At 41.6% G+C, this 16,052-nt stretch overlaps 1 protein-coding gene across 5 annotated transcripts in view; it reads left to right on the top strand.

Annotated features, from left to right (window-relative positions):
* The window catches only part of col16a1 (collagen, type XVI, alpha 1), a 77,038-nt gene that overhangs the window by 41,308 nt on the left and 19,678 nt on the right, over window positions 1-16,052 (top strand). The window contains exons 10-43 of one of the 5 annotated variants that reach the window (XM_005936206.3): window positions 12-47; window positions 141-191; window positions 465-497; window positions 669-713; window positions 2,281-2,319; window positions 2,436-2,498; window positions 3,399-3,443; window positions 3,532-3,627; window positions 3,920-3,958; window positions 4,753-4,797; window positions 4,924-4,959; window positions 5,057-5,179; window positions 5,871-5,906; window positions 6,284-6,319; window positions 6,541-6,666; window positions 6,921-6,965; window positions 7,343-7,378; window positions 7,465-7,518; window positions 8,450-8,500; window positions 8,587-8,730; window positions 9,750-9,785; window positions 10,669-10,776; window positions 11,083-11,205; window positions 11,305-11,358; window positions 11,444-11,485; window positions 11,859-11,894; window positions 11,980-12,033; window positions 12,130-12,198; window positions 12,291-12,344; window positions 12,764-12,790; window positions 13,811-13,864; window positions 14,174-14,218; window positions 14,397-14,468; window positions 15,246-15,299. In XM_005936206.3, coding sequence (XP_005936268.1) covers window positions 12-47; window positions 141-191; window positions 465-497; window positions 669-713; window positions 2,281-2,319; window positions 2,436-2,498; window positions 3,399-3,443; window positions 3,532-3,627; window positions 3,920-3,958; window positions 4,753-4,797; window positions 4,924-4,959; window positions 5,057-5,179; window positions 5,871-5,906; window positions 6,284-6,319; window positions 6,541-6,666; window positions 6,921-6,965; window positions 7,343-7,378; window positions 7,465-7,518; window positions 8,450-8,500; window positions 8,587-8,730; window positions 9,750-9,785; window positions 10,669-10,776; window positions 11,083-11,205; window positions 11,305-11,358; window positions 11,444-11,485; window positions 11,859-11,894; window positions 11,980-12,033; window positions 12,130-12,198; window positions 12,291-12,344; window positions 12,764-12,790; window positions 13,811-13,864; window positions 14,174-14,218; window positions 14,397-14,468; window positions 15,246-15,299 — 2,007 coding nt within the window. The remainder of the gene's footprint in view (window positions 1-11; window positions 48-140; window positions 192-464; window positions 498-668; window positions 714-2,280; window positions 2,320-2,435; window positions 2,499-3,398; window positions 3,444-3,531; window positions 3,628-3,919; window positions 3,959-4,752; window positions 4,798-4,923; window positions 4,960-5,056; window positions 5,180-5,870; window positions 5,907-6,283; window positions 6,320-6,540; window positions 6,667-6,920; window positions 6,966-7,342; window positions 7,379-7,464; window positions 7,519-8,449; window positions 8,501-8,586; window positions 8,731-9,749; window positions 9,786-10,668; window positions 10,777-11,082; window positions 11,206-11,304; window positions 11,359-11,443; window positions 11,486-11,858; window positions 11,895-11,979; window positions 12,034-12,129; window positions 12,199-12,290; window positions 12,345-12,763; window positions 12,791-13,810; window positions 13,865-14,173; window positions 14,219-14,396; window positions 14,469-15,245; window positions 15,300-16,052) is intronic. The other 4 variants (XM_005936207.3, XM_042226363.1, XM_005936208.3 and 1 more) reach the window with 4 other exon arrangements.

The raw sequence follows: 16,052 nt of genomic DNA, 5'->3' as shown, positions 1-16,052 counted from the left end.
TGTGTCTGTAGTGTGGGGGGTGTTTACTCCTGAATAGGGAAGAAAATGTAAGGATCTCTGATCTTTACTTTCTCTTTCTATCTATTTAAAGTGGTATAAAATCAGGCTGGTGGGTAACTGAGCGTTTTTGTGTTTTGCAGGTTGTAAACTTCGGCGGGGTTGCTGGGGTGAAAGGTGAAAAAGGGGACCGGGTGAGTATGAAGGATTACAACAAAGAATACTGACATTCATTTTGGGGGAGGGGGCGTAGTAAGACTAATATCAGAGGTATGAGCAATACGATCGCTTGTGCCTAGACATGTCTGCTTCGGCGCTTTGATATTGCTGTAGTCCAATACGATGTAGGCTGTTGACCAATTACCATCTAGGTGGTACGCATTGTTCGGTGCTCACTGATTCTATTCATCACCCACATCATTGTTCATTGCCATCATTGTTCTTTCTCTACCTCTCTCTATTTTCAGGGTGATGACTGTTCTGGCTCCCATTCAGGTCCAGTAAGTTACTTTTCCATTGTGTGTCACACTCACCCCACGCCACGCTCTGTGGAAAGGCATTGTTTTTTGGGTTGGTCCTTTTAGTTATTTGGCATGCAGTGCAGTGAGCCTGAAATTTTGGCCAATAGTGGTCTGTGATTATACATGCCAACCAAGTGTCTCTAACCTCAGTGCACAGAAGGACCCAAGGGGCAGAAGGGAGAGAAAGGCGAGTCGGTGAGTGCCAATACTGCCAAGGTTACAGCAGCACCTTCCACTGCCCTGCTAACCCTCTAGCTGTTTAGTTTGAGCTTTATTTGAAACCTCATTTTCCAGCATCCTTTTCCCAGTATTAATTATGCAGTGGGAATGATGGTGTGCTTTGTATGTTTATTTACTTGGTGAGTGACTCACCGAATTTGCATGAAAGTATATATGCAGGGCTTGGTTTCTCAAAGGATAGATTTGACTGGTTTAAAGAGTTAGATCAGCTTTAAATTTTATCCTCGATTGCTCTGAAGCAGGTCAGACCCATCAATCCATTTTCTACCGCTTAGTTGGCTTTGTGTCAAGGGGGCAGTATTCTAATCAGAATCGCCCAGACCTCCCTTCTCCACGGCCACTGCCTCCACCTCTCATAGAGATATAGAAAGGCATTACCAAGCCAGCTGAAAGACATAATCTCTCCATCTTGTCCCAGGTCTGCCCTGGGGTTTCCTCCTGGGTGGTCATGCCTGAAATCCAGGCGGCATCCTGGCCAGATGCCTGAACCACCTGGACCGGTTCCTTTCAATGCAGAGGAGAAGTGGCTCTATTTTGAGCAGCCCCCCGGGATGACTGAGTTCCTCACCCCTCCTCCGAGGTTGAGGCCAGGAACCCCCGTAGGAAACTAATTTCTGACATTTGTCTCTCACTCTTGACATTTTTGGGCTCACTCTTTCGGTCACTAGCCGCAATTCGTGGCCGAAAGGTGAATGCAGAAAGTTAGAGCGTTGCACAAACATAAAGACTGACTTGACCGCCTACCTTTAGGCTAGCAAACCTTAAGACTCAGACTATCAGCAGCACCCAACAGGGCAGAAGAGAATAAAGTAAAACCGGGTGTATTTCAGGTTTAAGAAACAAAAACATCAGTAACCCTACTTTTACATTTATTCACACATATGTTGCCAGTGCCTTCTCTGCAAATCACATCATGAATTCACGAGATTAGGCAGGAAGTAGACCGTTTCATTCTGATCTGATGTCACATTTTCCACTGATTATCTCTCAAAAAGCACAATTTTTTTCTTCTTAGTTCCATCTGTGTTACTTGGTTGGGTGTGATCACTCAGTCAGGACTTTATTTTTTTATGTTGTTGTTGAGAAGTCTTAATTGATCCAATATTTATTACAACACATTCCTGCTTAAGATAGTCAAGGTCTAACGTGTTTTGTGCAGCAGATGAAGAATTTGAATTAGTTTGATCTAATCCATCCACAAAATCCATCTTTGCTTTGTGAAACCAACCCCGGGGTCTCTGTTTCTATATTAAATTTAGATTCTCAGCAATGAGTTGCGTCTGATTAATATGCAGCATGTAAAGCCATTCGGACTGCTGCTCTATAATGTGCTCCTGTTTCTCAAGTTGTTTGTTTGTGTGTGTCCAAATGGGGCATATGGCCCCTGCTGGTAGCCCTTACCGGTTGCCAACTGGTCACTGTGTTGTTTTGCTACGCTCCAGTGGTGTGTGTGTGGCTGTTTAGAGTTTCTTTAGAGCCAGGTCATTGATCTGGGCCTTGTCTCCATTCACTCTCTCCACAGGCGACCCCTGCCAACTGGGGCGAAGCAGCTGGGTACAAGGTGAAGAGCTTAAGAAACTTTTGGTGATGAATAATAAAGATATGACTTTTTAATGATCATCTAATTAAAGTCTAACCTCTTGCTTTTTCATTCCTCACCCCCCTCTGATTCTCCAGGGAGACAAAGGTCAGAAGGGTGAGAGGGGTCCACAGGGTCTGACAGGCACCCCAGGAAAGGATGTAGGTGTTTTTGTGTTTGTTGGTTTTACTTCTTTTTGCTTTCAAATTAGAGCGTTAGATTCAACCAAAGTACCTTTCAGGCTTGAAATTTAGAGTTTAGCTTTCAATCTAAATTTCAATAGCACAAACATGAGTGCACACTCACAAACATACTAATTCATTCACGCACATCCACTTATGCAGCCACTTTTATCAAGCTGGAGCGGATATTCAGTAAACTCATACGGTATTACTATTTAAGCTCAGGCGCCCATTGATATTTATTCCCCCCTCCTCTCTCTCTCCCATTGCGTTAAGTCGGCCTGTTAATGCCTGTTAGATTAGGCTAGAGCAACAAAGCTTGCACAATCAATGCTGCCTCATTGACTGTGCTGTTCGTCTCTCACACAGGCGGGCGTCTATTCAGGAAGACTTAAACCTTTTAATCTTCCCTGTTCAGTGCAGTGATCCTGTAGACGCATGAAAAGTTTTGAGGAACAAATTACGACATGTGTGTGCTCTGAGATATTCCCCTGGTTTCAGCGTCAGGCGCGCACTCACACTCACGTTCACCGGGCTAAGTGCTTGTTGTGGCCAGATGGATTTGGTGGAGGATAGATTTTCTTAAGTCTCCCATCCATCTGACATTGTGAATATGAATGTGCTGTTGATGTGACTTGAATCAGACAAGGAGAAAATATTACGTATGCACCACTGAAGACGATACATCTTACAGTCTCTACATTTCTCCCGTTTTTTTCTTATTTCTCAGACGAGGAACATCAGACAAATGGGGGAAAACAAGTGTCTTTAACAATTTATGAAGATATTTTGCAGATAAATTTCAACACAGTTTGTTTGATTATTTGGAGTTGGCACTGATGATGGCAATTCTCTTTTTTGTCTGTCACCTTTTCCCAGGGTCGAGCGGGATCGGTCTGTGTGGTCGGCCCCAAGGGACAGAAGGTCTGTCTGCATCACGTCTACAATTAACCTGTCACATTCTTGCAGTCCAGTTTGCATTTAATAGATATGTTTTGAAATTGTTTCCCAGGGTGTCCCTGGTATGGTAGGTCCGGAAGGATTGGCAGGAGAGCCGGGAAGGCCGGGACCTCCAGGCCTACCAGGGGTCGGAAAACCAGGTCCTCCAGTGAGTACGCTTTTTAATTAAAGAACTGGTCACAGAAAGCAGAAGAATGATATACACAATTACTGGACAATGTCCTTGCACTGATTATCTTAATGTCCTTATCCTCATTTTAGAAATGGCTTCTATTTGACCAAAGTGTGTGTTTCTTTGTGGGGGGGTTAGCCACAGCTCTCAAAAATACATGGCAGGATGTGGCAGAATGCTTTCTTTTGATCAGATTGCTCCTGATTAAAGTCTAAAAGCATCTTAGGATGGCATTTTAAAAGATTCATTTCCTTTTTTTCCTTCCCAGGGCCCTCCTGGTGAACCCAGCGGTGCAAAAGGAGAAAAGGTAAACTTACATTTTGACTTATGATTGTTATAATAATGCTCTTAGGCATATTATAATAAAGATGTCCTTTTTGCTTTAATATATGAAGCATTCAAGGCCATGGCACTCGAGTGCCTTTGTATCTCGGAAGGTACCACTGCAGCTACTATTACCATTAGCATTAGCATTCACTAACTTGAAAAAGATATGTGCATATATTTGTTAAGAAGATACTTGTTAAGAAGGGAGGAGGATTGTTAGTAAGGAGTTTGAAAAGCTGAGAGTAACTTAAAGCTGTTGAAAAAACTAAACAAATAAGTACTAGTTAGCTAACTAAATAGTTCAAATAGTTAGCTAAAAGTAAGGTATAAATGTTTAACTAAAAAGAACAAATATCAAAAATGTGTGACATATCTACCTAATTAATAAATGAACAGTTGAAACAGTTGAAAGTTAATATACAGATAGTTGAAATGGCGACTTTTTAAGCAAGCGATATAAAAGTTTGCTTAAATTAATGGACAAACAACTGAAATGGTTGAAACCATGATACCTGATACCTGACTAAGTATCATGGCGTTAAATAGGCTAGTTAGCAGAAAAGTAATTGAAAATGCAATGTTTTTTGCAACGTAATAATGTAAATGCAGTGGTTTTGAGGCTACTCAAGGTCCTGTCCCAGTGTAAATGCTTTATGCAAATCCTGCTTGCAAGTTGTTAGTTGATTGTTTGCACATCAAGAACCAGCAAAGGCAAAAAGAAATGTCTTATTACTAAAAAAAAAGCTTTCTGTAAAACAGCTGTTGTATTTACAGGGCGATAAAGGAACTTCTGGAGAAGATGGATTCCCTGGAGAACCAGTGAGAGACTTCTTTTAAACATCGATTAGTATTCTGTAATGTATGGATGGGCTTCCAGGTTATGGACATGATTTGAACTTTGATCCGATATGTCAGTGTTTGAATGAGATTGTGCTGTTTTCAAAGGGTCCAAGAGGACCACCTGGATATAAAGGAGAGAAGGTATATCTTGTAAACACTATATTTAATCTCTATATGCATTTTGTCTGAGTTCTCTCTCATCATCACATTGTACGTCTAACTTGCGTTAAATCTTCAGGGTGACCCATGCGAAGTGTGTCCAGTGCTGCCTGCAGACATAGGCAACACAGTGGCTTTGCAAGGGAAACCTGGCCCTAAAGGAGAGCCCGGATTACCAGGGACAGGAGAGAGAGGACCGTCTGTAAGTAGCGCGCTTGACCGGAATGTCATCTGCGCCTGACCGGAATGTTAAGTTTGCCATTTTTTTACGATCTTGCTACATTTCTTTATTATGGAGTTGTAGACACGGTCAGAGTTGTAGCTGACAATTGAACCTTGAGCACACTTTTTTTTTTTTTTTGATAATGCATATTTTTTATTTTTCTTATCATTCAGAGGGAAAGTGTGGCATTTATGTCTACCTTGGGCTTTTATTTGCCCTTGTAATTCTCACAGTATTGCAGCAGCTCAAGGGGAGAAGGCGTGATATGCTGTCAAAAGTTTATCCTCCAAGGCAAAGGGCTTTTTCTTAATGTAATCTTAACTCGTCTCTCTGTTTCTCTAGTGAGTCAGGACTCGGCACCCTGTGCATTGTGTTTCTCTTTCTGTTCATTCCGCATCTTCCCACTTACCCCAGCAGGTGAAATAGAGAATGATTTGTGGTGGGGGAAAAAAGAATATAAATCTCAAGCCTTATGAGATTCACTGTGCAACGATTTCCAATAGTGCCAGTATCCATCTGTCATACCTGGTTAGGGCAGAAGGAGAACGAGGTAGAGCAGCAGAGAGGGAGAGGGGAGATATGACCTTACTCTCACAAAGTTGAACTAACATTCTTGCTTCTAGATAATTCCTGTTCTTCCCACCTCTTCCCTTTTCTCTGTATTTAACAGGGTCTTCGAGGTGCAGATGGCAAGGAAGGACGGAAGGTATTGAGCCCCCCCCCCCATGCATTTACAGCTTATGGTTCATTCATATTCTGTGGAAGCGTGGCCTATTCATCTGCATTCCTACACATTCAGATATGCTAACATCAGCACTGTAGACGACTCCCTCCTAAAGCAGAAGCAAGCCAACCAGCAGTACAGCACACACTTTCAACACTCCTTCACATGGCTATCTAAGTGGGTCGATTCCCAATGCATGTATGTGCAGGACTGACATACTCCCATATCTGCCTAATTGTTATAGCCAGAATGCTTCCAATGCCATACTGAAACATGACATGACAAAGCAAGCCTGCTTGTCAGGATGCGCTCGGTCTAATATGCCTTCTAGACTGTTGTCTTTTTGTATGTTTTGGCAGGGAGAACCAGGATCTGATGGTACCAAAGGTGAAAAGGTCAGCTCTGTGTCTTTTTTATGTTTGAGGCTAAACAGTTACCTGTTTCCACAAGTCTTGCAGCACCAGAATGTTTCTAACCTTATTAATGTGATTTATTTTTTTCCATGACTGGCAACTTGTTTGACCAGGTCAAAGAACCAAATGAGTCTGTTCTGATTATTCGTTCAAGGCAGTCTGTGACCCACTCTGAACTTCCCTGCTCCGTCTGTGTGTTTTAGGGAGAGTCATGTTCTGCATGCCCCACTCTCGGAGAGTTTTCTAACTCTGTCCCCGGTGTCATGACCCAAACCCAACAGCAAAAAGGCGAGAAGGGAGAAGCTGGAATTGGGCAGAAAGGAGAGAGGGTAAGCCTATTTACGAGGGATTAATGTGATTCTGGTGATCAATAAGAAGCAAATTGCACACAAAGTTAAAAACAACAACCAAAAAAAGACTTTGGACCTACTAAGGGGAAGCAGTGATATTTAAACTGAGTGGATAATTGGGTTGTTTGACTATACTCCTATTGGTGATTTTGTCACTATATTTGCTCGCATGTGTGTGCATTGATAAGTACCTTAATTAAAATGATATATTGTCCACTTTTTCTCCTACACAGGGGCAGCCGGGAGATGTAGGGCCGGCTGGTCTTAGAGGAGAGCAGGTAAGTCGCACAAAAAGAAACATGAACAGTGTAGGTGACCTCAATAGCAGACAAGGCTTACATAAGGGGAACTCACTCAGTAGGTTTCTGAGTGAAGCTCTTAATAGACTTCATGAGGAAGATAATCACAGCAGTGCACTAATTTTAGTGCCCCAGACTGTTTGCCATTGGGATTTTCCTCAGTGGGAAACTTATTAGTGAAGAGCTTAGGTAGTCAAAAGCCAATTTTTTATTTCTTATTTATTTTTTATTTTTTTAGATGGCTGCCTGTAGGGTCTGTACTATCAAATGTGAATTACCAATTGAAAAGACTCATCCATTTTTATTAATTCTTAAAATTTAGATTGTGATTTTTTTTTTCTTCCACTCCACTGCAGGGTAATCCAGGCAGCAGAGGAGCTGATGGAAAGACCGTAAGTTCAGATTCAGTTCTTTTTAAACATCATTTTTTGGATGACATCCCGATTTACTGAAATCATAAAATGTGCCCACGAGACAGGGAAAACCTGGATCAAGGGGACCAAGTGGCAAGGATGGACAGAAAGGTGAAAAGGTAGGAAAATATGTCAAAAGGTTTTGGATCCCTTTTGATGGCCAAGATTTAAAAACCAGACTGGAAAATGTTTACAGAGGTTAATACAGAAAGTATAGACTCTTCTGCATTGGCTTAATCTTTCCACCTCAGAAGATTAGAAGATTAATGTTTTCTCCTGTCTATGTGTACCACTTTGGTGCTTTTCCTAGCTCTCTTAAGTAACACCTTGGTACTCTTTTTAGTTTGTTGAATTAACACGTTTGCACCCTTTCTATCTCGTCACATTAACACGTTTGTACTTTCTCAAGCTCACCAAAGTAACACCCTGGTACTCTTTTTGGCTCACTAACACAACATTACCACACTTTTCATCTTGCTAAATTAAAACCCCAGTACCCCTGCTAGCATGCTAAAATAGCACATGAAATTGACATGAAAACTGTAGCTCTAGTGGTGATAATAACTGCCAAGAATATGAAAATATATACTAAATATAAATATGTACTTCCCACAATCTAATGAGCGAGAACTGTGCCCTAACCTGTGAATGTTTAGCATGAGTTAAATGTAATACATCACAGCTGCAGAAGTTAGCGATTTAGATTAAAAGTAGCATTAGCATATAAACTCCCAATGTTTCCTGGCACAAGTTAAGAGTATGGAATCTTCATTCTCTATGTTCACCATCCAAGTTTGTTAATGTCAGCATGCATGCTATTAAAAGAAGAACGACACTATATTCCATGTCTCCTACTGAGACAAAAAACCTTTCAAGTCTACCTTCCAAGCTTTGTATCTCATAAAAAATATCTCAAGTTCTACTTTAACAAGTGGTATTGTTTTCAGCTAGAGGTTCTTCACTCCGAAATCCTCTCCATTTCTTACTACTGAGTGTTTTATATGTTATGTTATTCCAAGGTTTTTTAATTTTACGTTTATACATTCTAAGGGAGAACAAGGGCAGCCTGGTGTTAGTTCTCCGGGCCAAAAGGGTGAGAAGGTAAGTGCGGATGTATTTGTTGGTTTTGTATCCTTTAATATTTTTATTATGCAAACTCATCTTGTTGACTCCCTTGCTTTCCCTAGGGCGAGTGTGGTGTGTGTGAATCATCAGAGGTTGGCCGGATACCTGCTAATATCAAAATGCCAGTGGGAGCAAAAGGCAGTCAAGGTGAACCAGGCCCTCAGGGGCCACCAGGACCTCCAGGTCTTGGGGCTGAAGGCAAACAGGTGCGTATCCATCGCACTGATTCGAAGCATCTTTTTGGAATCCAAAAACAGCTTCACCTTAGATTATTCTAATATGTTCATGTATGGTTGTCTTCTTTTCAGTTAGGAAAAAATTACAGAAACGGTGCAGCGTATTTTACTGTATTGCTGCTAAAATAACTGTATCTCAAAGAAACATGTAGATGGAAGTGCTAATGACAGGGTAGCACCTTTTAAGACCTTCTTGGCTTTGCTTGTAGAGAGCACAACGGTATGAAAGAAGGAATAAAATATTTATTTATATAGTGCCAAATCACAACAGCAGTTGCTTCAGGGTGCTTTATATTTTTAAGGTAAAGCCCCGACAGAGAAAACCCCAACAATCAGATGACCCCCTTATGAGCAAGAACTTGGCGACAGTGGGACAGAAAAACTCCCTTTTAACAGAACGAAACCTCTATAAATCCTTAAAAAGAAACAATGCCACTTGGCTAAATTAGCATGTAACAGTGACATAACTTGCAACCAAACCCAAGAACAAACAAAAATGGAAACAGCACTGCACACACCATTACTTCCATAAGTGATCTTCATCAGAATTAGTAACTCAAATCGCATTATGCAAATTCCACAAAACCAATGCAGCTTCTTTCCGATCCTTGCAGAGTAAAAAGGATTAAGCATTATCTTGATGAGTGAGACTTTTAAGGTACTGAAAGATTGTGCCTCAAGGGTGCGTCAACCCATAATACTTATTGTACAAATCGGCTATACAGCAAATCTCCTCTTACCACAGAAGTGCTACTAAGTATAATAAATCTCTTTTGGCTTGTGTCATCCCCCCAATTACATGCTGTTTGCTTCTGTGGTTAGCTCTGTGTCAACAGTTTTTATTTTATCTGAATGGATAGAGGCTCCCACAGTATTTGCAGATGACTGCACATGTGTTTTGAAAGTGCACGTGCATGTTTGTGTTTCTACCTGCGTGCATGCATTTTTTTTTACATTTTTACATCCTCTTTTTTTTTTTTACTTTACAGGGCCCATCAGGGCTGCCTGGTGCCAAAGGAGAAAAGGTAAATTACTCAGTAATGTCTCCTATGGTTTGACCTAGTAAGTTAAGAAATTAAACCCCACATATGAAATCTACAACCATTCTGTGACATTTACCCAGTGCCCACATAACCAAAGCAGTATGCTGACAAAATGAGACTATTTGGAGTTTTTGGTGGCCTTTAGAGGCAGCCAGGCGTTCTCACATAAGCACAGGCCAAGGATGTCTGGAGGAATCCCACGCCGCGTATTAAATATTGTGCTTATTTTAGATCACAGAATCCATGTGGTGGAACATTCGCATCACTTTACCTATAAAACCGAGAAATAAATCTCCCAATAACAGAGCCAAGCTGCCTTAAATTACCTTGAAAGTCATCCACAGGAATCACTCTGCTTCAACTTCAAAGCGGAGGAAGATAGTTACTGGAATACTGAGATTGATTTTTTTTTTCCACATAAACATAGATCAGACAAAAATACTGGCCTGGTTGATGTTGGGGAGGGAATTCTTAGCTACCCTGTGGAGCTGCCTTGTAAATACTCAAAGGTTTCCAATTAGTGTAAAACTGCATTGTGGGTATTGGTGGCATCCACCATACGTGTACATTTTCTTTCTCATAAGATCGCAAAACCTTTTTTATTAATATCATGCATTATTCACGTCTGTGTTTGCTCACTAGAAATCTTCTTCTCCACTACCTTTGATGATACAATTCATGCTGCAGCCAGCTGTCAATAAGTATCATAGCATGAAACCATCAGAAAGGTTGCATCACTCACAGTCTTTTAGTTGTTCTTGGTGGAAAAAAAAAAAGAAGCCTACCTAGAATTCATTTTGAGCATTGTGCACACTAAATACAGGTCACTGCCTCTCCTTTTAACAATGAATTTCAATTTAACCAGGGTGAGCAAGGAGATCGAGGAGAGAATGGATTAGATGGAGCTACTGGAGCCCCAGGACTGCCTGGAGACCATGGTCGGGATGGCCAACGGGGCTTGAAGGGAGAAAAGGTAGTTTAGCATTCCTGGACCTTTACCTTCCATCCTCTGATGCCAGTGCCAGTATAAAATGTGTCAGTCGTGTCTCTGTACCTTAGACATCTAATTTGTTTTTTTTAAATGGACTTAGATTTGTCTCTCCATCCATTGAGAGCATCTATTACATATTAGGAAATAGGAGTTAGAATTGATGCTGATTAGCTAAATGGAGACACAGAAGTTGGAATGAAGTTTGATTCGTCCTGAGCTACTTGGATTGTGATTTTGGATTTGCTGATTTGCTTTTATTTTATTATTTTATTTGTTTATTTTTTACAGGGGGATGCGTGTACCAGCTGCCCTTCTGCTGGTGCTGTTGTGGGTGACGGTGTAGCTGTGCCAGGCCCCAAAGGAGAGAAAGGAGACCCCGGCCCCCCAGGAGAAGGAAAGTCTGGCAAAAATGTAAAGGCACTTGTTTATAAGTGGATATACTTTAAGTTCTGTGCTGTGAGAATTGCACATGATGAGCTTGTTTTTTTGGGGGGGGTTTTGTCATTTCAGGGAAAGCCAGGTTTGCCTGGTGTGCAGGGCCCCGTCGGTCCCAAAGGAATCAAGGTGTGAATTCCCATTTATTATATTATCATGTTTATAAATAAATATGGATGACTGATTCACTGTCAATGTATTTTGTCGTCTATAGGGAGAAGTCGGAGTCCCAGGAATTGGCCTTCCAGGACCACAAGTAAGGCTGACGTCTCCTGAGGGAAAAAAAAAAGAAACCATCTGGATCAAGTTTGATGTTGACATTTGAAACAGCTGTTAGACACAACACTCATGCAGCTCCTAGGTGGATGCTGTTTTAATCTCACTGCACCAAATTCCCCCATGACATCAGCGATTAGAGTTTTACGGTCTCGTAGATCTGACAGTGGAGTTGTAAATAACCACCATAAAGTAATTTGGGAGTTTCTTCTCTCTGAAATCCTTTGACCTCTCGCGGAATAACAGCTCATTGATTTGTCAGTCTTTGTCCATATCTTTGCTCTTTTCTCCCCAGACTTCGTTAACCTTCAGATTCTTTTTTGTTGTTGTTGTTGTTTGTGTTTCCATCATAGGGTGAAGAGGGACCAAGAGGACTCCCAGGACTTGTAGTAGGCTTCTCCTATTTTTAAAGTGCATTGTTATTTCTTTACACTGCATATGTAGACTTTAGTCTAATCTCTGCTTTTTGTACAGGGACCTGCTGGTGCCAGAGGATCACCTGGGCCTGCTGGCCCTGCAGGGGAGAAGGTAGCAGAAAAAACAAGTGACTTAAACTCTAAATTGCCTTTGTACAGTTACATGAACCCTCTTTAAACTTATGTGTTGGGTTTTTACTGTTCACAGGGCTTCAAAGGTGACTCTGGGCTTCCTGGACCACCTGGTCCCCTGGGCGTTGGAGTAACAGGCCCCCCGGTATGACGTAAATATGTCTTTCTGCCTCTCCATATGATGTAATGCTTATATGTTTTCAAACACCCTCTCCTATTTCCTTTTTTGACCCACAGGGTAGAGATGGAGCCCGCGGCTCCACGGGACTGCCAGGAGCTGATGGAAGACCTGTGAGTTGTTCATTTAAAGTCTGTTTCAATCACATGTTTTTCACATGTTTTTGTTACTTATGAATCTGCAATTCAGAGAGTTGTCAGAGAAATTCAAGTGGCAAACTCGAGTCGTCGCCCGTGCGTTAGCGTCTTTTCAGACTTTTAATTTTCTTTGAGCTTCTTTGGGAATTGTCCTTGATTTAGGCATCATTTGTAACCAAGGATGTCTGCCTCGATCCATAACAGAGGCGATATCTGCTCCCATCTCATCCTCCGTCCCCTGATCTGCTCTCAGCTCACTGCCCCGTGAGCTTTCTTCTGAAACAACAAAGCAAGAGTAACTAAGTGTTTGTCTTTGTGTGTTCGTGTGTGTGTGTGTCTGTTCGTGTCTGTGTGTGTCTGTGTGTGTGTGTTTGCTCTGTCTCCTACTCTTGCAGGGGCTTGATGGAGCTAAAGGGGACAAGGTAAGTCTACCGTTTTGTTTGGATGAAGGAAACTGGAGGGGTTTTAATATAAAGAGGGTGGAACAGATGGTAATCACAAGAGATGGCTCAACACCCCACTACCACACCAGCCTTGCCCAATCCCTTGTCTCACACACACACACACACACACACACACACACACACACACGCATACACACACACACATGTACGTGCACGCACCGGCCTCAGGGCACATATAGAGTAGCAGTGGAGGTGACAAGTGTACTGTTGCTGGCAGACAAGAGGAGTTTTGGGGGCCTTAAGAGAGAGCGTGTGCGAGACTATTAATTACTGAATTCATCAGAGCCACTGGTCCAGACTGTCACCGAGCGGGTGGGAGAGATGAAGACGTGGCAGAGGCAGAGTTTAAGGGTCGGGAGGGGTATAAGATGTGGGGGCAGAGTTGTTTGTGAGGGCTGAGGTGAAAAGAAGAATAAAGTTAAGAAAGAATAAGAAGTTGGAAAAAAAATCCGAAAACAGAAAAAATGTGCAAGAGGTAACTTAGCCTTTATTCTGTGGATTTATTAAGACTCTGTGGCTCATGCATACTCTGAAAAAAATGATTTTGGTTGGACTATAGTGAGAACAGATGCATATGAAGAGATATTATGTGGTTTCCTCTTATGTTAGCTGTATTTGTGTAATTGTACAATTGCATGTTCATTGTATATATGCAAAAGTTAAAGCTTTTTGGGCAGTTTTGTGTATTGCTGCACTTCATATTCCTGACACAGTATGAATAAAATAAAAAAAAACAGCAACTTTAAATTCCTGCCAGTTGCAAGTGTCTTTGTAACACATCAAGATTTAACAAAACGGAACAAAAGTGCCACGAAAGCTGAAAGACTTCTGGCTTTCTTCCTGTAACAAGAGCAGTTTTAATCTTGAATGAGGGCTCGTTTTTGCAGCCTGTGCTTAAAATCGTGCCCAGTTTCACTTTACTGTTTGATTCTTTTTTTAAAGATCTGCTTTTTGGGGTCTTTTTTATGTATATTTCAGGGTGAACCTGGAGAGTGCGGCTGCCTAATGCCGCACACGGGCGTAGGCGGACCTGTAAGTACACCCACGCTGGAATCACTACATGTGGACAGGCAAATTCATCTAAAGTAGAGAGAGCATTGCTGCTCAGTGTATGTTTTAAGTGCACAGGTCGGATGATTTGGTGCGAGTCCAAAGGTAACATGTTGAGAAAAAAGAAACTGCTGAGTTTTTTTTAAATTTCTTTTTCTCTCTTTTTTTTGCTCTTCCACAGTTTTCTGTAGTTTGACATTTGTTGTGTAATTCTTAACATCACACTGTGTGCTTTCTGTATATCCTGCGAGCAAAGGTGCATCTCTGATTTTGACTATTCTTGCCTTGCAGGGAGCTCCAGGAACTCCAATAAACACGTGGCAGCCCGGGCCTCAGGTCTGATCTGTCAGCCGAGCCGTCCTGTATGACAGCTTAGGCTTTGTGTGAACGCTGTGTGTCTGTTGTTACCTTGCAAACTTTGTTTGGAAAATCGCAGCGCTCGTCTCCTTTTTTGGGGGGTTTCACTGTCAGACTATGATGTAATAATTTGTGGTCCTCCCTTCATATGTTGCAGGGTCCCCCAGGACCTCCTGGCCCACCTGGACCCCCTGGGCCTCAGGGAGTTATTGGAAGCCAAGGACCTCAGGTATAAGCGAGAGTGCAAGTAGGATGGTCAGGGGGGAGGGGTTATGTCTTTGCTTCAATTCAGAAGCTGCTTCATTATGCTGAATTGAAAAAAAGAAGCTACTTATGTAGGCTTTGAGCTTGGGCAATTTGGGTTCATAAATAAGGCTTTAACGTGCTTCGCATTTTCATGGGTGAATTAAATCCATATTATGCATGTAGGAAATGAACTGTCATTATATAAAGTATGTGTGCAGTAGCTTGGACACAAGCAGGTTAAGGATCAAATCAAGTTTAAACTTCAAAAACGCACTAACCCATCTGGTGCTTCGAGCTTTAACCCATGTGGGAAGCAACTGAGCAAGCTTTCTGAATGTCAGTCAAGACATGAACAGTTATTTGAAGGTCTGGCTTTAAATACACCAAATGATGCAAAGCTTACTCAAAGTATGAATTTGGCTCATTTGAGAAGTTTTTTCTTTTTTTTCATTTAAACAGACCTTCAAATAAAGTGATGCTCTGATCTGTGCTGCAAGAGTCAAAGGCGTAAGAAACTTTAGAAGTGACTGGGTTGGAGATATCATGTCTTTGAAAAGAGTGCATTTGTTTTTTGTTTTTTTAAATTCAGTAGTGTTCCGAGACTTTTTTTTTTCCAAGTTTCATAAGACATGGCCGGAGAGGGAAGAGGTTTCGTCATTTTGGCACTGCCCCTTTGACTCTGCCTTTACCATTGGTGCCGATGGGAGTGGCTAGCCCTCGATTGGCAACAAACTAGTTCAACCTCAGTTCCTTCTTTCAGGGTATCCCTGGAAACGACGGGCTACCGGGGAAACCGGGTTTGCCTGGAAACATCGTAAGTAATAATAGAGAAAAAGGAGGAGAGGCGGCTCTTATCTGCTGATTTGAGATCTGGGGCCTTGTGTATAAATGATGCAAAAGCACGAAATAAATACATATGGCAGGAAGTGGAATTATATATAAGATATTCCCAAGAAGGGAAGACTCATGAGTTTATTTTCTAAACATTTAGTTTTTCACAAACTTTATTACATCATGATTAAAGTGGTTTATATACTCTGCCCCAAAATGTGCTGTGTTTACTTTTGTTAAATTCTGTATTTGAAGCACAAATCCTGCTTTTCTGCTTTTAATTTGAAACCGCTGATGCGAGAGGAAGGAAGTTTGTTTTTTTGTTGCACAAAATTAAAAGGTGGCATGTAGATATCTGGCTCGTACAGTACAAAGTGGAGAAAATAATTATTTGAGCACTTGCTGAATTCACAAGTAAATGGACTGATGCTTATATAGCGCTTTTCTACTCTCTCGGAGTACTCGAGGCACTCTATACAACATGCCACATTCACCCATTCTCACAAGCACTTTATCTATACTTAGTGTTATCTAACTACATTCACACTCCGATGGAGAGCAACTTGGGGATAGTATCTTGCCCAAGGATACTTGACATGCAAACTGGAGGAGCCAAGGATTGAACCATCAACCTTCCGATCAGTAGGTGACCTGCTCTACCTCCTGAGCTACAGCCACCCCTAAAGAAGTTGCTCACTTACAAAGGAATTATAATTTTGTAATTTTTTGCTAGTTT

This window comes from Haplochromis burtoni, unplaced genomic scaffold (assembly GCF_018398535.1).
Source record: "Haplochromis burtoni strain Fernald_Lab_line unplaced genomic scaffold, NCSU_Asbu1 Contig_208, whole genome shotgun sequence".
In the NCBI taxonomy this organism is placed as follows: domain Eukaryota; kingdom Metazoa; phylum Chordata; class Actinopteri; order Cichliformes; family Cichlidae; genus Haplochromis; species Haplochromis burtoni.
The sequence above is the reverse complement of the archived record's forward strand: the minus strand, read 5'-3'. Positions and strand labels throughout refer to the sequence as shown.